The following is a 22,181-nucleotide window of genomic DNA, read 5'->3' as shown; positions in this document are numbered from 1 at the left end:
CACCACAGCCTCCTCTACACACATCGTTTTCGTTGCGTGTGGACTCGACTGGTTGAGAGGCTTCTCTTTCTTCTCTGCTACCTCGACTGTGTGACGCTGAGTTTCTCGAGGACTTGTGTCCAGTCTCGCTCGTCTGCCTGCAGCTTTTCTTCTCGTTTCTTTCGTCGCACTCAGGCTTCCGCTCGACACGGCCAGCAGCGCTCCGACACTGCTGTACCGCTCTGCTGTCACCATCGTTCGCTCATCCTCGATCTGAGTTGTGAAGCATGGAGGGGAACTCGCAGCACGGTGGCACTGACCATCGTAGGGTCTCCGGAGGCGCTGTTTCTTTCATTTTCGCCGTGGTTTCAACTTTTTCTTCAGGTAGACCCCGCGAGCTCTCGGTATGTCCTGTTAATCCGAACCTCGTCGCCCACTGGTCCTCCAAAACTCTGCAATTTGTGCAAGTTTTTGCGACCGGGGATAAGAATGAGGCAGTCTGCCACATGGTCGACGCCATTGGAAAAGAAGCGAATTGCTTCATTGTTTCTTTCGCTTGGTTTTCCTTGTCTCTGAAGAAAAGCGAAAAGGACATGCGCTGCTGCTGCGCCGCATCGCGGACGGGTCTCGGCTTCGTGTTTCACCTGGCCGAGGAGAAAGGCGTCACGACGCCGAAGCTTTTGTGGACATTCCGGACTTCTTCCACGGTCACGAGTTTGCTGTTTTCTGAGCCCTACCTCGTCACTTGTCACGAAGATCTCTCTGTTCTCTTCTCCAAGTGCAACTCGGAGTTCACTCTTCCTTTCGACGACAGCCAGTACCGCACCGCTCCCGAAACACCTGTGCGTGAAGGAACTTGCAGCTCACAGAGGTTCCCCTTGACCCGGGAGGCACAGTTGTCCAGTTGTCGCTTAAAGCACTGAAGCTACACGAAGCAGCTGAAGGCCTTCACAATGAAAAAAGGTTCTCTTGCCAGAGTCCTTGGCTTCGTTGGGAACTCTGCAACTCATACAGGTGGAAAACGCGCATAACGGTGAAAGCAGAACTCCGGGGCTGCAGTGAAAAAAGGAGACACTTCCCAAAGCATGGCTCTCCACCACACTCCTAAAGGTTGACACAGAGTTTGCAAATATAGGTAGATTGATATATATATATATATAGATAGATAGATAGATAGATAGATACAGATATATACATCGATAGATACGTGTGTCTGTGCATATTTATTGTTCGAAATATGCATACAAGTGTAACTGCGGAGCTGTACGCATCTCCGTGTCTGTGTTATCTGTGTATGTATAAGGCGGGGGAGGGGTTTGCAAGAGTCACTACCTAGGGTAGTTGCCGAGATGAATCAAGGTATTTCTGTGTGCGTTGCGTCGTATTGGTGAACGCCTGTTTTCACATCTGAAAATCGCAAACAGTATCAATCTGTATTGGCAGAGAAAAAGACCTCAAGAGAGAACTCGAGACACGGCGACGGACACCAGGTTTCCCTACTTCCTCCACAGGTCTAAAACGAACGGCAGAAACCCTGTGTTCGTCGGCGACGTTCTGTCTTCGTCTCTCCTACTTCCTCAAGCGTGAGGGCAGATCCTGTCGAGTGTTTGTTTCTTTGGTGAAATGATTTGACTTCGTAGCAGGCCCTCCAGGCGCACAGTTCGGAACTTCGCCGCTTGACAAGCCGAGTGGCCTCCGATGTGCTTCATCAGCCTCTCCTTGGAGCGCCGGTAGCGAGAGAGTCTCTCTCCGCCTTTCTGTTTCTTCCTTGCAAGCGAGGCGTTTGTGATATCCACGAGTTCCTCCTCGCGAACAGCGCATCCTTCGCGCTTCCGCAAACCCCTCAGGAAGACACTTGCAGGGTACGAGCGAGAGGCTCTTCCCTCATCCTGTGTCTGTGTCGTCTGTTGTTCTCAGTCTCTGTCTCACGCGTCTCCGAAAAAACGCTTTCCTGTTTTGTAGTCCTTGACTATGTGTCTCCTGGGAACGAATACGAGTCAATGGATCACCTTGAGGAGACACTGTGGCTGTGGATGCCGATATACCTTTTTGTAGGCCTAAGGCGGCTTGGTTTCGATAGCTCCTCACCGACAACGGCGTACCACTGCATGCGAAGCAAGAGTTGTTGAGCTGTTTACGTCACTCGACTGCTGGTGTCGTTTCCATTCTTCCTCGAAAGAATCTGTCTCCGTCAGCAGAGAAAATCTCTCCCATGTTCCCTCCGCTTTTCTGCACATTCCCCCCTTTTCGTGCTTCCCTCTCCTCTTTGTTAACGAAACGCTGTATCCCCTTTGTCTCCCCTTGTCGATTCACCTACCGTGACGAGGACGAAGAATGCTTGACAGAGAGGCTAGTCCTCACCTCACACACAGCAGTCCGACGCGTAGTATGTGCTCCCAAGAAAACGACTCTGCAGGAAGGTCCGAATTCCCTCTCACAATGTGTACCACGGATGGCGGATTCAGGTGGAGTCGGACTGCCACAGCGCCTTTCGTCTCGTGCAAAGGATTCCTGTTTTTTCGGAGGTTTTCTGTAGTTTTCAGAAGTCGCAGAGGACAGCTGTCCATCACTTCGCGTCCTCAGGGTCGTGACAGCTGAGCGCAGGAAGCGTCTTCTTCTCCTCGCCGATGAGGTTTTACTGGAATCGTCTCTCCCGTGTGTTTCTGAAGATTCGGCGTCGGTAAGAGACGCTGCAAAAGTTACTGCACGACGAAGAATGCGACCCCCCTCTTCTCACATGCGTCCTCGGTTCTGCAAGAGGTAAAGCTGTCGCGTTCTACCTTCCTCGCTCTTGGCAGAAAAGAATGCCTGTGTACACTCTTCGTGATAGTGCCCCTATTCGAACCGACATTTCTCAGACTTCGATGACGCGCAGAAACCAATGTCGCAAAGAACGCTGTGGCCTGCCGGCCGATTGTCACTAGCATGTCTCGCTTCTTCGACACCACGCAGTTCTTATTTCGCTGTCTACTGAGAACGAAAACTCACCATCTTCAAAGGCAACGGTGGGAGTCCGAGCGTCCTTTGCTTTTTCTCGTATGTCCCTTACGAGCTCTTCCGTATGGCCCTTCGACTTCCATCCTTGCATGTTTCCCTCCCATGTCAGCGTGGTCTCACAAACGCGCTTCTCGCACTGAGATAAAGCTGCGGAAAACATGACGGAAGCAACCTTCGAAAATGAGGCGCGACCTTTGAGCTAACTCCACAGACGCATCCTGGAAAGAAAGGAGCACCCACACAAACCTCGGGGGGATGGGGGGAGGTCACACTGTTGAGACAGGTCCTGTTTCTCGTCAGAATTTGCGCCGGAGTTTAAGATGTCCGGAAGCATCGACTCGGGGAGGGCAGGAGTTCCAGAAAAACGTCCAGTTGAAATTACCTTTGGAAATCAGAGACGAACAAGCCTCTTCTCGCATCGACAACGAACCTTTGCAGGACTTCAGTAAAAACTCGAGAAAACAGTGGGTTGAGGGAAACAACACTGAAACGCGCTCTGCGTGCTTGAACCAAGCGTCTCTCGAAAGAACATGCGATTCATTTCAAAATTCCTTTACACTTTCCTCGCCTCAGGTTGTTCCAAAGAGATCCTCTCAGAGCGAGGTGTCCCGAAAAACTTCCTCAAAAAGTGCACAGCCCGAGGGGAGAGGCGGAGAAATCGCACAACTCGCGTAAGAAAGAGTGGAGAAAGAATATTTCCGTTTTTCTTTCCCAACTCACGAACGTCGAGCGCTCTGTACCGGATAGACAACGAAGAGGAAAAGGCAAACAATCCAAAGCTGACGATACATAACACTTGGAAGGTTCCATTGCTCTGCTACCAGCCCCGTCGGCAACAGTTCCCCATCTTTCGTAATCAGTGCATTGCACATACATGATCATATGCATACATACAAATATATATATATATATATAATTTATATATATGTATATATATCGACATCTAAATGTGTATATAAAGTGCGTATGCATTCCATGCTATATATATATATATATATGGATATAGATATAGATAGACAAGATGTAGGTATTCGGTGCATACAGGCATAGACAGAGTGTGGGTGTGTGTAAATCTACAGATAAGGAAGTCGCTGGATCCATGTATATGTCGACAAACGTCTCAGAGGAACATTGATCGACTGGTGTGAAGAGATGGAAGTCAGTGGATGTGAGTGATTCGAAAGGGAGCCTTCGAGAGCAAGAGCTTTCTTCTCGTCGTCTTGTGGTTTTCTTGTCCTTTGTTTCTAGCAACATCCGTCTGCAGACGAAGCTCCTTGGACTTTGCTCTCACGATCCTCTCGTTGGCGTCGTCGTCCGCGACGTCCCAGGAAAAGCATCTGCGCCAGGTGTTGAAGACTTCGAGGTCACGACAGCGACAAGCACAGGACTGATAAGGTAGAACTCACAGACCGCATCGTCCTCGAGTGTGGAAGTTACCATGTACGAGGCCTCGCTATCATAGTTATGTTTCCGCCAACGCGAGAAGAAAGGAAGAAGCGCTCTTCGGTGTTTAAAAGCTGAGAATTTCCTCCATCGCTCACCTGACGTAGAGGAGCCTAGAGTGTCTTCATTCCACAAACGCGCTGCGAGGTGATGTTCTAGAGAGCTACCAACGAGAGCCCGTACTCATTTGACTCATTTGTCTTCTCGAAGTTCTCCCTTTTACTCTGCTTGGCGTCTCTCGTGGACGACTTTCGCTTCTTTTCTTCTGCCTGGCATCACCCTTTTGACAAAGTCCACAACACTACCTGCAATCGTCGAGAAGGCCATACGACGTTCCCGAAGACTACACCACCAACTAACTGCCTCGACGTCTTAGCTGCTTGCCTGCCTGTGAACTGTCTTTGTCTGGTTCGCCTGCTCAGGACTTGCTCACTGCACCTCCCGTCTTTCTGGGAGAACAAGGAATCCCTTCGACAGTCGACTTGCCTCCTGAAGTCACAGATTTTTCTGCCGACGCGACTGAGCTGTATTTGCACCGCAGAGCACGCAGCGCTAGGCTCCGCGATTCTCGCAGGAAGTGAAGGAGGCGTTGTTCGGTGTCTGAACTTGGCAAACTCTGAACTCGTCAAGGAAATCAAGTACGCTGCTAAGGCGTCTCTCCCCTGGACATGAAGCTGTTCTTCTCGTCACTCTTCTTCCGTGGAAAACTCGCGTTTCCTTCCACTCTGTCGTCGTGCCTGTTTGCCTCTCGCAGTGTTTCCTCTCTTTTGTTTGAATCGACGGGATGATTACCTTTCCCTCCGACGCAGACTTTGTCTTCTCCAGAGTCGCGGAGGAACCCATTCGAGGCCTCGCGGTCTGTCCAGAAGTCGTCGAAAACCACGAAGGTTCTTCGCTTCTTCTTCTGGGAGCCTTGATTAGCGAAGACACTCTCGCGTTTCTTCGGGTGACATGCGAAGGTTCTAGCTTATCTTCTTCCACCTTCCGAGATCTCGTAGTCCTCGGCACCTTGGCAGTCCCCAAAGCTCTCGGCCTTCATATGCAGGTAGCGGCAGGCTGTACATGTTGGTCTGTACGTACACTGGCCAGGTGTTGACGACAACATGTCTCCAAACGCGTTTCGTCGCGGCCGCTTCTCGGGGTCCATCTTTCTTGACTTCCCGACTCTCTGTCTCCTGTGAAGGGACTCCGAAGATATGTTTGTCCGTCTTCATATATATATATATATATATATGTATCTCACTGCCCGACCTGACTGCGAGCTGCGCAGGATGCTCGGCCTGTCCTCGCTGGAACGCGCGTTTTTCTCCGGCGGCGCAGACACACACCGGTGTCCGCCTGCAAGCAAAAAAAACTACCGGCGGGTGGGACAGTTCCGGCTCTCGTCTTCTCGCGTTTTTCGCTCCTCGCGACCCAATCTCGAGGGCGCGAGCCGCACCGTGTGGACCAACTTCCTTCGTTCTCCACTGGGCTATGTCTCGCGTTGCCTTTGCTTGTCTGCGCTGTCGTCGCTGTTTCCTCTTCACTCCCTCGTTCTGCCCAGGATGCGAATCGTGGACGGCCTCGCAGAAACCGTTTGTCACTTCATGCAGAAGCCGATGAAATGCGAGTTATGCTGAGAAAAGACGTGGCGTGGATTCAACACCCCGAGGCTTCTCTCTCTGCCTCCACACGCTGGCTCCTCGCCTGTGGGAACATTCTACGTCTGGAAGAACCGCCTCTCAATGTCCTTTTCTTCGTTGCTGCTCCCTCTCGCTCCTCCCTTCCTCGAAACGAAGATCTGTCCGACACTGTGAGTCTTATATTCTTCACCTTCGCTCTCGTTTCCCCTCCTTCTCGGTTTCCTTCTTTCCGCGTTGCTGCAACTCCCTGTCTTCTTGTGCCCTTCGCCTTCTTTTCCTTCCCCTTGTCACTTCGTTTCTGCGTCTGCGTCTTCTCGCTGGCCTTCCACTACCGAGCAGAGCACTCTTCCGTGAAGCTCTGGCCTTCCTGTCTCCCTCTCTTCTTTGCTTCGCTTCCCCTGTTTCTCGCCGCCTTCTGCTTCTAGCGACCCTACCTCGTTGTTCGCGGTGAAGAGGCCTCAACGTCTCGTTCGCGAATCCCTACTCCTTCTCCCGGCGTCGGAGCCAGCCAGCTCGACCGCAGCGACCTGAGTCTCTTACATACGTTCCGCCGTCGCTTTCTCCTCAAGCTCAGCTCGTTCCCCATCGTCTTCACCTCTGTCTTGTCGTTCCTTTCTTCACTTCCTTGCAGTGTCTGCTCCGCGCTGCTAAACTCGACGTCTGCCCCGCCTGCCTCTGCGTCGTCGCCAAAGGCATCTACGTCGGGACTGCGCTGGGCGAGATCGTTTGCTTCGACTTTGTCCAGCTCTGGAACGACACAACTCGCCCCACAGATCTCGACGCCTTGATTCGTAGTCCTCCGGCCTCTCCTCTCTGCTGCATCGCAGTGGCTTCTAGTCTCCTTCGGAGCCTTGCGTCTCCATCTGTCTCTTCTGCTTCTCTTCCACCTCCCGCTGTGGCTCCTCTAGCCGCAGACACCTGCCTCCTTCTGGCGACATCGGCGCACAGTCGTGTGCATGCAGTCAGCGTGCCTCGGCTTCCGCAGCGTGAGATCGATTCCGGAGGAGACGAGTCTTCGGTGGCGAACAGCGTTGCTAAAGACGCGGCGACATCCACAGAAAAGGCGCCTCCATCAAAAACAGAAGGTCGCACGCGAAAGAACCTTCTCTGTCGAGTTCTCTGGACTCGAGATCTCTGCGGAGACGCCGGGGGCACAGACATCTCAGTGACCTCCGCTGTCGCGTTTCCACTGCAGGACGATGTCCGTTTCCTCGTGGCGACGATCGCCGGACGCGACGGCCTTCTCATCTGGAAGAGTAGCCTGTCGGGGCAAGAAAGCAAATCTGACAGATCGAGTTCTGCTGCTCAGACACCCTGTGGTCTCGCCTGTGAGGTTCACCGAACACCGCCCATCGCTTGGTGAGTCGTCAGCTGCAGGTTTCGCGACTCAGCGGTTTCTTCCACCCTCGGTGTCGTCCGCCGGTCTCTTCCTCTCGCCTTCAGTGAGTCATGAGAGAGCAGAGTCACTTGCTTTGCGGCGTCGCTTGACGGCTTTTTTGAAGCCGGGAGATCGAGATTCTTCAGCAAGAGAAAACAGAAGCGTCCAACGCGGTCGCCTCGACACCGGACGCTGACCAAAGGACTCCCTTTGAAGTTTCAACGCGGCGCCGAGGCACAGTCTAGCCTTTGTGGAGTGCGGTTTTCTTCGTAGGGTGCAACCTTCTCCCTCTCTGCTAGAGACGAGAGCCGCGAGAAAATACCTCGGCTGTGGCGATGCCTCCATGGAACTCTGGAAACCGGATCCCGCAGTCGAGGCTCACATGACGTCGAAAGAGACGAGTCACGAAAATGTCCAAGACAGTCAGGAAAGCAGAGAAGCGGTTGCAGCCGAGATGCGAAAGATTCGAGAGGCTCTGGCCGTCCTCGTGGCGGAGAACGAGGTGGGCGACATTTTGCCTCCTGCGTAACGCAGCAAGCGGTAGAGAGAAGCCAGCTGTTCTCAGCCGAAAAAATCTGATTTAGAGAAAAGAGATCCACCGTTCAGGAGACATCTTGCGCGAACTGTTGCTCAAGCTGGGAAAACACAAGATTGGACTTGTTTTTTCCAAGAGTGCGAAAAACCCAAACAAGTCGAACGCATGTAATGAAACAACTGGCCTGTCAAATACACACGCACACACTCATGGCGGAGAAAAGCAGAAGATCGGCTCAGGAGGAAAGAATCACTCAGGAATTCCAACGAATCGTCTCGGGAAGCAGCCGACACCAACTGCCGATGTACACAGGACCAATGTTGTGCCTTTGAAATCGCAGTGTCCTTCTCTGCGCATTGTCGGATTTGCCTCGCTCTCCCTCTTCCTTATGTATCTCTTTCTCTTCTTCTCCCGGCTGCTTCTCTCTCTGAGGACTCGTCCCTCGTTCTCCCCTCTCCATTTGTCTCTCTCTCACTCTGTCAGTCTGCTACTCTTTCTTTTCTCCTTCAGTCCGTCTGTTACGCTTCCCTCTGTGCACCTACTGGTCTACTGCTTTTCCGTCTCTGCGTGTCTCCGTGTATGGCTCCTTCGTTTATATCTCTATCAGGCAATTCCTCTTTATTCTTTCTTTCTTCTGTGTTTCTTCCCCCGTTCTCATCGCTCTCTACTCTCTCCGCTCCTCTTTCCCTCTCTTCATTCCTTTCTTTCTCTTCTCTTTGTCTGTCTGCCATTTTTTCCGACTTTTTGTTGATGCGTTTCCGAAAAATCCTTTTCCTCTGTTCCTGCAGACGCGCGCGAGCGCGGAGTCGCTCCCGCGAGAGGCGTTCTGCCTCGACGAGGAAGAGCGAGAGAAAATTGCTGGCGACGCTGCGAGGGAGAAACAGCGTTTGTGGCAGGAGCACCAGCTGCATGCATTGGCGTTCGAGGCTCTCAGAGACCGTTTGATCGAGAAATTCTGGAAACAGCTAAAACGTCATGGAAGAGTACTCGCGTCACTCGCAGACGGAAATCCCGAGCTTGTCAGAGATTTCTCAGTGTCGCATGTCCCAGTCGAGCAAGCGAAAATCGATAAAAAAGTCTGCTTTCTCCGGTGAGAAGATCGCAGGCATTGCACGAACAAAGATCTACAAGTCTGGAAACAGAAATTATACAGTAATATGTATATACGTATATATATATTTACTTGCATACAACTATAAACCGGCAATAACAAGCACACTCATATATATATATATATATATATATATCTATCACTGAAGACTCAGACTTGGATATTTCTGCATGTATGTGAGAACTCTCTCGATCGTCACGACATGGTCAGGAGACTGTGCGAGAGTCTGACGCGTGGAAGTCACGAGAGACTTTTGTTGATTTTGTTGATCTCCAAGTCTTTTTTACTTTTCAGAAAGCTGGAGAAACGCGAGAAAGCGTGGTTGAGAAAGGTGGAGGTCGCAGACAAATCTCTGTTGCAGATGAAAGTGGAGGAACCGCTTCTTTTGACGCCCTGGCTCGATCGCATGCAAGAAGAATATATATCCCATGCCTGGGTCGAGCGCGACAGCCGTAAGTCTATTTTGACAGTGTCTGACAGTCGTTTCCTCGAGCAAGGACCCAGTTGATCGCAGCCGCCGGCGTTGGGCGGCGAAACAATTTTCCGCTGCAACGCACGATTGCGCGGCCACTGTTCCAGAAAAATTTTCCGCAAAGAAGTCGCCTTCGTCAGAGGTTCATGCATGCTCTTACTCAAAAGAAACGACTACTCAGAAGGTCGCGTCCAAGCGAAACGGAACATGTCGCGTCTTCCATCAAAAGGGAGCCACTCACGCTTCTTCACTCCCTGCAGCGATACCAATTTTGGCAACAGATCCATCCACATATATATATATACATATATATGTTTGTATGAATGATCTATATGTGTATATACAAGCATGTATGTATATGAATATCTTTCTATTCATATAGGGAATATATATATATAGACATATATGCAAATAGGGATATGGAGTGCATATATATGCATATATGCATAATTATATGCATATTTATACATGTCCGGGGACGGATGTAGAGAGGGAGGGGGTTACGGAGGAAGGAAGACAAAGGCCGGCGACGGATAGGGAGTAGATCCATGAATGAATCGATAGATTAGTGTACACGTACTCGTTGAATAAAACTGTGTCTTCCTTATTGGTGCCCTCCTTTCCGATCTGTTGAGGCACAGTTGCGTTTCTTTGTTTGTTCCGCTTCCGAACAGAGGCGCCCTATTCTGCAAGCGGAGCGACGACTGCGACCGAAGGAGCTCTCGAACAGACAGGCGGTCTTTTTTCAGAAGATGATCCTCGTTTTCAGCATGTGAAAGAATTGAGATCTTTGCTCTACCCCCCTCTACAGGTTCTTTCTATGTCCAGGCGTCGCTTGCAGAGCTGTCTCTTAAACCAAGTAGCTTCTGCAGTAAGAAAAAAAACAATATATATATATATATATATATTTATGTATATGTGTACATACGTTTTATATATATATATATCACGCCTCCGACAATAATTGGAACAAATGGAGACATATGTAGCTCTTTGTTTCGCAGTCGATGCGCGAAGTCGTAGCATGTCTCTCTCGCGCGTCACAGATAATGAATAGCCTCAGTTATTGACATCGAGAGGGATAGCTGAGTCTGGAGAAGAGAGCAGCAACGAGGAATGATGCGGTTCCGTTCAGATTGTGACAGGCTCTGCCACAGCAGGTGCTCCACTTTCTCGTTTAAGCTCACGTGCATGCGATCGACGGAGCGCTGACTTGTAAACGAAGTAAATCAGACAGGACTTTATCTGAAAAGTTTGTGGTGCATTCCCGCACAACAACTCCGCCAGGATGCGGAGACACCTCACTCTCCAGAACTTCTTCGGCAGCGGTTGTTTATCGCTTTTGCCGTCTCTTTTCGAGCTGGCTTCTTGAAATTTGGAGACTCCGTCTTTCGAACGCTTCGAGCGAAACGTTTGAAGACATCGGGTACAGGCTGTTCTCCAAAGGACTCGCTGAAAAGGTTCCTTTCCTCCAAACATCTCTGTCGGCAGCCGGTAAAACGCGTTCAGACGCAGTCGACAGGCAAAGGCGGGCAAACCTGGGAGGGCAGGCTGACGGTGGAAAACCGAGGAGAAAAGTATCGGCTTGTTTTCGGAAGCGTCAGAAGTTCTCCTCCTTCCAGGTTCGACGCTCTGTCCAGTTGCGCGACGCATTCTCTGTACAGCTGCGCGACGCCTTCAACCAGATGTTCGACGCAGTCGCGATGGACAAGAAACGAACTGTTGAGCAGATCAACCAAAGAGCGAAGCTCGCTTCTGCCATTGCGGCAGAATTAAAGTGCGCACAGAAAGTCGCCGCATACACGTCTCCTGCATGCGAAGATCCAGAGGCTCTCCTCAAGGTAAATCAGGAATTCGAAGAAGAGAGACCTGCAAGACCTATACACAGAGAGAAGAGCAAAAGGGAAACGAAGTCCCATTGACTGTAGCAGTGATGTGTAGACACAGCTTGCTTCTGTACATATAGATTTATCTATGTATTTATATATGCACCAATACACACATACCCATATCGATACATCTGTACATATATACATCTATTATGCTCGACGTATCAATACACATAAATCTGCCTATATCAGGAGATATGCGCGTAACAATATATATATATATATATACATATATGTATATGTACATCCATAAAATGCATATACATATATATATGTCTATGCACGTATAAATATATATATATATATATATAAGATCAATATGTGATTACATCTGCATGGATGGTTATATATGTATGTATATATATATAGATATATGCATGATGCAGTTGTGCCATTGTGGAAAAAGGAGAACAGCGGGTGAAATAAGGGCAACAAACAACCAAAAGCTCAGCAGTCACTCTTCGCTGTTAAATCGACCGGCGGGACCGTAAAAGGCGCTGCACATAGTCCGCCTGATCTTCAAGAATTTATCTCTTATACTGGTGATAACTACATTCCCCATGTGCGCAGATATGACAACCCTACACAAAGCAAACATACATAAATATATATATATAAATTCGAGCGACTCTCGTTTCGCTGTCGCTCTGCAGGTTACGGAGGAGGATGTTCTTTCTGAATTAGGTTTTGTGCCTTCCTGGTTGTCATCTGGAGAAAACAACGAGGAAGGAAAAGAAGAAGATTCAAATGCGTGCATCGATGAGGCGTCAGCCCGTGCTCTTCAACAGATGATGGATGGTCAATTAAACAGCAAAAAGGACATGAATGTTTTAGAAATAAAACTTGAAAAGTAGGCACTTGTCAACACGCACAAAACGGCTGCATGCAGTTTACGACACTGGCATCAAGGCGCAGGAACCTTTTCATGCAGACATGTACATATAGGTACATATGTACATATACGCATATATATGCATATACATATATCCTCCAGCATGAACAGGGTCATGCATGCATGCGGTTGCACATATAGTTGCATATATATATATATATATATATATAAATATTTGCATTGACATCTGAACTTGTTCAAGCGTTAATGGAGACGTCAATTCATGCATCCGCATATACGTGGATATATATATATATATATATATATATATATATATATATGTGCTTGTTTTTAGAAATATACATGCTCAAGAATATATAGACTCATTGGTGCATGCGTTATATGAATGTGTGTGTATTTCCTTGCATATTCATATATGTTTGTGTCTCATTGCTTTGCATTTGTTCGGTTTCAGAGAGGCGTGGATGGACGAAGTTAAGCCAGAAGACATGACGGAGACTCAGAAGAAGAAGGTCGCTGAGTTCGAAAGGCAGACGACACAGCTTGCGGCTCTTCAAGAGGCGTACCGGAAGAAGCAGGAGGGAAATCTTCTCCGCGTTAAGTAAGGGGGACGCGAGTCGAGCGAGTTGAAACATAGTAAAACGTTTTTTTCGAACGGAAAAAAAAGAAGTGAGCCTTTTTTTTACACAAATCTGGAAAGAAAGAGAACACATCTGTCGCAGAGGCGTTGCTCTAAAGAAGTCCACCCTCAGTGGTGACAGCTGACTCTGTAGGCTGTAGGATAGATTCAAGAATGAGGAGAATTCTGCGCAGGTCATTCTTGAAAGGAACGAACTGGGGAGGACCCCAGTGGCGCGTTCTTCCAACGATCAGAAGTCCTCTTGAACGATAGTCCGATCAGAAGAAAACGGAACCTTCTTGAGATCTTTGTCGGTTTCTCTGCTTTCCTTCATCTTGAAAGTAGATGGTGACGGGATCTCTCCTTTCAAGGTCTTGCGTAGAACTCTCGTCACTTTCGACGTTCGCTCAGAGCCTCCAGCAGAAGACGTCCCACACACTCCAGGGTGGAACCATTTTTCGAAAAAATGTCTGCGTAAGATCGGTGAACGTTGAAGAGAAAAACTTTGCACCGTCCTTCAGATACTCTCACAAGGCTTTCTCCCTTCCGCATTCGGCGTTTTGTGCTGAAAAAAGGAAAATCGTGTCTGGAACGGCAGTGGATAATGCGGGGGTAGGATTGTAAGAGAGAAGCAAGTGAATGCAACGCAACTCGGATGTATTCGCGGCTGTTCAGAGAAGAAATCCGAGACCTGAGGCAGAAGTTCCAGGATAAATTCAAACGCCTTCAAGACCAGCGGTAGGCGAGACCGCAAGTGGAGATAAAGATTCCTTTTATCAACCTGGCTATCTTTCCAGGTCTCTCTGTCTATGCTTGGTTGATACCTCTCATGTATGTACACTTGCAGAAAGAAGCCTCATGCAATGATACCACTTTTTTCAGCAGCAAGGGAGGAAGAACAATCGCGCAAAGGGTGGAAATTGAATTCATTGTTTATTCAGTTTCGTCTGCTGCGTCTGCCTGTCCGCAAGGAGACGGTGTATTCTGAAAGTGAATGTCAATAAAATCTTTACTCAGCAGTTAGGCGTCTGTTTTTTCGCGAGGGAAAAAACAAATTGTAACAGAATAAAGAATTTCTGCACTACCGAATAATTGAGCTCATGTGCGTCAATAGTGAGAACCACAGCCCTCCAGTGGTTCTCACATCTTGAACAAATAAGAAGTTGTCTACTTAATCCGAAGATGCTTATCATCTTTGTGCTCTTCTTCTCTACTGAAAAAAACAAAGCCAACCAACTCTGCTTACCATGTACCACACACCCAAGTCGAGAGTTAAGAAGATGTCATTACTTAAAGCTCTTTCGCGGTGAGTTCCCGCTGCGACGAGGCCGAACTGCGCCTCTGCACTTTTTACGTACTCCCGCGAGTTTCGTTTTCATTTTCTTCCACTGCTGCTGCAGACGACAAGTGGAGACAGAGATCTCGAAGGAAGAACTGTACAGCATTCGCCATTGCGTTTGGGTGAACTCGAGCATAGACCGAGCTAACTCTCTGGACGACCTCCTACGAGAACTGAGCGACTGCTCGCGGCAAACCAAAAGAACCACCGAAGAGGTCGCAAAAGTTCGAGAGAGATGCGAACAGCTTGAAACTCAACATCGCAATGCTCAACAGACCGAGAAGGAGATCGTCGCCTCTCTGAAAGCGTGTCTACATCATGCACAGCTTCCTCCAGAAACGTACAATGCCCTTATGGCGATCTTTAGACAAAAGTAAACGAAACGGGTTTGATGCTGAAAAAGCAAAGAGATATATCACTCTGTATGTGCCTTTGGCGAACTCGATGCAGGCGTCTATCTACACACATATATGCATATTTAGAGAGAGAAAGAGTTGCGACCCTGCTGATGTATCAGTCACTGCAGTATATGGAGAGTTATTTGAAGAGAAGGAGAAGTGATGTTTTTTTGCAGGTATCGAATTCTGCAAAAGCGACAAGCAGGGAGATAATGTATTTTTATATCTGTGTATCGTCATCTATTTCTGTGCAGTCACCTTATCCTCGTACACAATTGGTGTATGTGTGAACGAATTATGCGTATATACATTTCGGCAACTCTCATGGCGCGCATGCGTCACAAGCCAGCATTATCGAATCCATGCACAAAGAACATCGTTGATCGACAGCGTGACGACTGCTAGAGGCCGAGCGCCTTTCTTTTTGTCATAGAAAGCAGTGTTTCAATACTCGCGTTAAACCAATAATGTTTCTGGAGTTGCATAATTGGTCGACTTTTGCCTGTTGTCGGTAGGCGAAAACAATCGCAAAACCGTCGGTCAACGTCGATGTCTTCTTCCTCTGAACGTCGAAACGACGCCCTACAGGAAGACGAATCTTGTCGTGGAGGAGCGCGACGGTCTCCTGATATTCCAGAGGACACTGCGGTGAGACATGACGCAAGGTCCTCAAAGAATCGAAACTGGATGGACTGAAATAGAAAGCAGCAGAGACAGCGCTCACAGGGTCCTGGTTTCCAGTTGAGCACAAGAACTGTTTTCAAGAAGAGAAGCGGGGAGTTTCGACCATGGGAGAGTGTTTGATTCACCTAGAAATGCACTTGGCCCCCCCCCCCCGCGTTTGCGGTTTTTCTGAATTCAGTGTGTCACTTTCGTTTCTAAGTTGCAGTGACTTTGGCATTCTGAGGAATTACATGAAGGCCCAGTGAATAACTCTGACTTGCCGGCTGGCTCAAAAGGACGCAACAGGCGTTTGAACGCATGCGTCGTCAGTGGTAGTTTCGTATCACTGCGTAAAAGAGTCAGTGTTGGACGAGACAGCTTCTCTCAAGCCTTCGCCAACTTCTTCGCAGAGGGGGAAACTCCTCTGCATGCCTGTTTGCCTGTTTCGCTGTCTCTTTTGGCGTTCGCGCCAGGTTCCCGAAGGAGTTGATGAAACTTTCCTCCGGAAGGTTCTGCAAGCACGACAAGACAAGCGTGAGGCGGAAAGTCGCCTCTCGGCGATTTCGGCCTCTCTGGAAAAAAGCAGGCGCTACCTGAGCTGCCTGCAACAGGTACCGTTTCGACTTCTTTTTTTTTGAAAAATACAAAAGCGGCAAAGTGCCGCCACAGGCGTCCTGCTCTCTATGCACACGGTCCACAGTATCAAACTTGGAGACGAAAGCTTTGAAAAGAGGGGAAAGAAGTTCTACGCATCAAGGGAACTTTGACAGGAGACGATACAGCGTGAGGCAGCGTAACTCAAAGGAAACAAAGTCGATATATATATATATATATATATATATATGGATAAAAGTGGATATATCTGTGTATGTATATAATATATATATAATATATATATATAATATATATACGTCCAATTCGTTTGCATCGCGTGTCTGTATGTAAAACTAGATACGAATATCTGTGCATATGTGTGTATCTCTCTCTCTGGCAATTTAGATGGACTGGCTGCTCAGTGTGAGTCGTGCGTTAAAGAGCTCCTGTGTGTGTCACTCGTTGTGATGTGCATGCACGCAGAGACAGCAGCAGGAAGCATCCCTGGAAGCCTCTTTCGTTGAGAGAATTTCAGAGGCGAGGCGAGAGTTGGAGATGATGGAGATGGACGTTAAACTTCTCATCGAAATCAAGCAGGGACGCGTTGAAGTCTCTTCACCGGCACCGGTCAACATGTACGAGGATGCATGCATCGTTCACAAAGAGGCAATTGAACGGTGTAACGAGGCGATTCTGGCGATTGGGAAGCAGAAACTCGACATTCTTGAAATGATCAAGGTCCGATCAGAAACCGAGTATCTTTTCCAACACTGTGGCTCGAAACTGTGTACATTCTAGAAAGCCCCAATACATCTATACACATATGCATATATATATATATATATATATATATATACATATATGTAAATGTATAGAGACACATACATATATATATATATATACATGTATGTATATATGTGAATAGGTATGGTTTGCGTGCATGTGTGCACATGGTTTGGACTGAGCATATGTTGTGCATGATAACGGAGATAGTGTCTGTCTTTTTCCTGGTCCACAGTTCCATAGGAAAGGCAGATTTCTGGAGAACTGTGGAGGAACGGGAAGGAAGGAGACGAGCATGTTTTCTACTTCCTCCTCCGATGCACACACAAACAGACGCGGGTGCCAGTGTTACACGACAAGATAAATGTCGAGTTTTTCGCTTATCTTTGTAGACAGAGAGAACTCGCTTTCTCGTTCTGCACATGCGCGGTCACTCAGTTTGCGTGACTGCCTTTTTGCGGCAGAAGGTACTAGCTAACGCTGTGGGTTTCACTAAATCAAGTCGCTCAGAGACACTGTAGGAGACCGACGAAGATGAATACTGAATAGACGGAACAGTTTCAGCTTTAACTCTCCTGCGACATCAGTGGCAGGGCATCCCGGCAAACGTTACTGGAGACTATTACTCATGCGTATACAGAACGATAAAAATAAGTTAACAAGTGTATCTGTTTTGGCTGCCGAGCTTTGTGTTGGCGCATAGAGGGTTCAGGGAGACGGAGCGTTTCTGTGCTTTTTTTGACTGCATGTACAAGCCACACTCGGAATCGAGACTGACGAAGTCATCCGTTTGAAGGATTTCTTCCATTTAAAACTGGCACTGGGATCTGAAAAAATCTCTTCTTCGAGGGAGTCGCGTCGTCCACGCTACATAGAAAGGCGCTTAACGTGCATGTTTCCGAGGACCATGAGGTCTTTGCCGTTTTCTCTTTCGTATCACCCGCAGGAGTTCCGCAGGAAGATTGTCATGGTCGAATGGGAGAAACAAGTCCTCGATGCAGAGGCAAGAGAGCTAGAAGAAAAAACGAAGGACGTCCACATGCTCCGTGTCACGAAGGAAATCCAGAAATATCTGGCGGCAGATGGTGGGCGAAACGTTGTTATTAAACAGACACACAGTGCTCCCTATCTGCCCTTGTAATTATAAGGCTTAAACCTGAAATAGTGGTATTCGCATGGGAAAGGGATGCTGAAGAAATGTGAAAGGAACCTAATCATATATATATATATATATATATATGCGTATATATATGTATATATTTGTATTTCGATGCATACGCTTGAACTTGTATATCTCTTATATTTATGTCACCACCAATCCAAACGGAAAATACGTGTGTGTATACCTTCTGTAACCTCGAGACGAAAAGATATATATATGTATATATATACAACTGTGTATATTCAAGTATGTTACTGAACGTGTATAGCCTCTGAATTTCTTTCAGTACTAATTTTTGTGTACATTTGTACAAACATGGCAGAGCGAATAAACGCATATATACCTTTCGGTCATTTATCGCAAAACTATTATTTCTGTGGCTTCGCGCTATTTCCGGTTTCCTTAACAGCCGACAAGAAAGAGAGACGTTCGCAAGCGGGCGTCGGGAAAGAAGCAACGCCGAAAGTCCCTGCAGAGTCGACGGTGACGGAAAACTCCGGAAAAGTCTCTGGACAGCTCCACACAAATGCTGAGCAAGAAGGAGAGATTCGACGAAACTCTCAGCTCGATGTCCTGGACAAGAAAATTCGCGAATTGCGGCAAGACATAAAGAAGAAGGTAGGCAGAACAAGAGACACTGCAAATCCTTCAATGTCACGCGTTTCAAAGAACTCGAGAACGTAGAGCTCTCCAAGATGCAGAGACACTCTTTTTTCTCACGCGTGTTTTTTACACGAAGCCAATGACATTTTTCGGCTTATAAAATGTAGAGAGGCGTCGCGGCTGTCGCGCTCCAACCTCCGCCACTTTGTCAACAACTTCGTCGATTTGAGAACGCTCGGGAAGGGGAGTTGTGTTGTTCACAGAGGAATCTGTTTTCTGTTTTAAACCGTTTTCGAGGGCCTAATGAGACGTCCAAGACAGTTAGTCGATTCCTAGAAATCCAATGTCGTGATGCACAACCGAGTCCGGCTTTACTTGTTGTTGTTTCATCGAGCCTGCATGTATAGCCTCTTGAACTATGACACTTATTCATGAGAGAAAAGTCGATAATTCCCTTTGTACAATGTGTGACGGGAAATGAAGTTCTAGCCGTTCATACGCCTCAGACTGAAAGATCTGACGGGGCAACAGAAACGAAGCGAATTTGAGAGTTTCAAGAAACCTTGACTGAAGAGAGAAACAGGACTGCCTTGCGATGCAGAAAACTGAGAGATGAAGATATGAAAGTCTTCTTCTGGTTGAAAGGCAAAATCTCGAAGTTCAACACTTCATTTTATAATTGTATTTATACAAGAATGAAAACTGTTTTTCACAGTGTCTTTCAAAAAGTACACGAGGCACATCTCACGACACCTGGAAAGGGAACTGTCGTACTGGCAAAAAAAGATGCACGCACCTTAAAATCTGAAGAGTCGATTCCTCTCGTTGTTAGCACGACTGCGAGGAGTCACTTATATACACTTACATCAAGGCGAAGCGTGGAGTAATGCGAGAGATAGTAGTAATCCGCATATTACCCTTAGAGCATAGCCTACGTGAAGTAAACTTGGTGGCTTCACTGTTGAATTCACATTTCTCCTTGTTTCTTTCGACTTTTAGACGTGTGAGAATGCTGCGCTCGAGAAGCTCGCGAGCGATCTCCAGCAGGATGTTGCCTACGGTCAAAAAATAAAGCAGTTACGAGAAAAGCCTCTTGGTCTGCTTCTCAGAACGAGTAGTCTTATTGCAGGTACGCAAATCCACACTACGCAGACCGATCTAGTAGTCCAGTTAAGTGTTTTCTCTGCACACAAAGAAACGTAATGACCTGTGTGCGAGTAATTGTCCTCACACGCAGCAGAGTCCGGGAGGTGCGCTTGATTTTGAAAAGCTACATTAACGGTTCGCAAAGTGGACTCTTTCTCTAGCAGGAAATGATTGATGTGTTCCACGGTGCATCCCAGTCTTTTTTCTAGGATCTACATCAACGGTTAGCACTTTTGAAACTTGAGGATTTCTTCCAATTTGTCTGCGGCCTGAACATGACCAACGACGCAGTGGTGGAGGACTGTCGACAGATCCTGTTTTGGTGTGAGTGAAGGTCTGTTTTTCCACTTGAACTGCTTTTCGCCGTTCCATCCACCTTCGTTTCATATGGTGATCGAAACACACAAGAGTGAAGGGAACGTCGAGGGCTTAAGTTTCTGCTTTGCAGGAACTGTAAGTCGAGTGTTGCCGGGAGAAAAATCGGGGGCGTCAATCTCGAAAGGCGGCAGTTTTGTGCAGAACTTGACATGTTGGTTCCGACACTTTCGGTTTCCTTTGAACTTGGCGTTTCTCAGGGAATAATAAAAAAACCAGTCTTCAGTACGTGCGTCGCCTTCAGCACGCAGCCAGGCGCCATACAGACGAGATCGACGAGCTTAGAGAAGAATTAAACAGACTTCGGGCGCGAACGATTCCGATGTTTGAATCTGCGGTGTGAAAAATGGAATCTCCTATTGCTTCTCTCTCATGCAAGTCTCAAAAATGTGACTGCCGGCAACTCAAAAAGTGGTTCCATGAAATGAGAAGTTGGCGACGAGAGACAAAAATGGGAAACGATGTGGAATTCATTCTACTTCGATTTCCGATCCCGTGCAGTGGAAAAGCGCTGCCACTTGGCGTCCATAGGACGATAAGACGAAATGCCAACGGGGGTCAGGAATTGTAAAACCTTGTCAGTTGCCTCCTAAGCACATATACATACAGATACTAATCTTCATCAGTGTCCTTTACGCGGTCGCTAACCTTGGGGTCGCGCGCAAATCCGTAGACTTTTATCGACATTTGATTGGTGAATTTGACTTTTTCAATGGCTTACCTGTACCTGCACTGAATTTCACCTGCCGCCCTCACTGGTGGAGTCTTGCGCCACAGCTATGAGGGTAGAGCTGTACATGGTCACATTTCCGAAAAAAAATACCGGCGCAAAACATTACTGTCGACCGCCACACGGCACCCGAGATGCAGCCTCTTTCCTACATTGAAAGAACCATGGAGGGGCATGCGTCACTTTCTTGTAAAGATACATCTGGTCTGGAAGCAGTCACATCCTCGCTTCCTTAGTGAAAAGCTCGGACGAAGTTCCGTTGCGGTTTGCTGAAGAACGACTGACCCGCTAATCAAAGATTTGACCGAGAGCTAACCGAGCACCCCAACTCGTATTTTTATTCCCCAGAAAAAAACGGCAACTAAATGTCAACCCATCCTGCGAATTCGAGACGGTGGACTGCTTGTTAACGTGTGACAGTACGGTTGTAGTAAGCGCTGCATCCACGATCCAACGGGCTGAATTCGTCATGTCTGCTAACAAGTGTTTGTGCGTGAAATAAAGCTACGCACAGTCGGCAGAAACAGAGTCGATCCCATAAACGTAGATCTTCCAGGTTGGGGCGCCTGGTTTGCACGGTGACCACAGATGTCAGCCTGTGTGCAGTTGATAATTAGGACTCGAACTTCGTACAACGTGGTTCGATTTTGATTTATACAAATGAACATGAAAAAAGGGAAGAAACAGATGCATGTGAATATGGAAACACCCTTCTCGTCTCATTCGATTTGTCCGAGAGAAACGTGCGAAGCCGCTTCCCGCTCAGCCATTTCCCAGGACTCCGACTATCCGCCTCTTGTGGTTTGTTCGCTTTCCACACGTCAGGGGTTTCGCGGAACTCAAAAACTTTCCTTTTGACTGTTTCAGAGAGTCCTTCTTCAGAAGTAAATGGACAGAGCGACATCCCTCGTTTTTGGCTTCTTTCGCTCAGAATTGTCAACTCTGGCGACCCCGGGAAAATACGACCGAGTCCTTTTCTACAGTCCACGATCAACAGCTGTTTGTCAGCTCTGCTAGTGCAGAGATATTGGAAGAGTCACGCGAATTCCTTCGATCGTCCTTCAGAAAATGTCAAGCAGCTGCAGAAGCGATAGGGCGGCTGAAATTGTCACATCCCGGCATGCACACGACACTTTCACAGGAAGGCGCCGCAGTCGGGGTGACTCTTTGATGCCTCACTATCCAGACGGTCCCCGTAGCGGCTTTTTCTTGTGCAGATGTACGCGGTAAGCTAGTGAATTTCTTTGATGCGCTGTGTGCAATCGCTTTCTACGGTGCTTTTCTTGCATGTGGTGATGCGGCTAGCGCGCAAATCTTTGCGAGCGCATTGCCGAGAAATTTCTCCCGTTGTGTATTGCTGGACTTTAAGTCCGGGATAGACGAGGACTAAGAGACTGTCTTCCAACGCTATGGCGATATGCAAGTTGGTAAGCGTAAAACGAAACCCGTACGCTTTCACAAAAAGCATTCTTATCCGTTGCAAGCCATGG

The 22,181-nt window shown here is 47.9% G+C and overlaps 1 protein-coding gene across 1 annotated transcript; it reads left to right on the top strand.

Moving 5' to 3' along the window:
- Nucleotides 1-266: 266 nt before the first annotated feature.
- TGME49_277930 (hypothetical protein) lies at nucleotides 267-20,698 on the top strand (the record flags this gene model as incomplete). Its single annotated transcript, XM_018781784.1, has 24 exons — nucleotides 267-821; nucleotides 2,516-2,659; nucleotides 3,550-3,647; nucleotides 4,225-4,371; nucleotides 4,842-5,057; nucleotides 5,245-5,491; nucleotides 5,963-6,211; nucleotides 6,673-7,400; nucleotides 7,693-7,921; nucleotides 8,743-9,044; nucleotides 9,360-9,517; nucleotides 10,212-10,408; nucleotides 11,202-11,378; nucleotides 12,080-12,276; nucleotides 12,734-12,880; nucleotides 13,574-13,636; nucleotides 14,299-14,610; nucleotides 15,151-15,283; nucleotides 15,772-15,909; nucleotides 16,376-16,630; nucleotides 17,622-17,760; nucleotides 18,247-18,455; nucleotides 19,440-19,569; nucleotides 20,162-20,698. 24 exons carry the CDS (start codon nucleotides 267-269, stop codon nucleotides 20,302-20,304), a joined length of 5,313 nt encoding a protein of 1,770 aa, XP_018635151.1. The 3' UTR covers nucleotides 20,305-20,698.
- Nucleotides 20,699-22,181: the final 1,483 nt, after the last annotated feature.

Source organism: Toxoplasma gondii, chromosome XII (assembly GCF_000006565.2).
Source record: "Toxoplasma gondii ME49 chromosome XII, whole genome shotgun sequence".
In the NCBI taxonomy this organism is placed as follows: Eukaryota; Apicomplexa; class Conoidasida; order Eucoccidiorida; family Sarcocystidae; genus Toxoplasma; species Toxoplasma gondii.
Note: the sequence above shows the minus strand (reverse complement) of the source record. Positions and strands in the feature narration are given on the sequence as shown.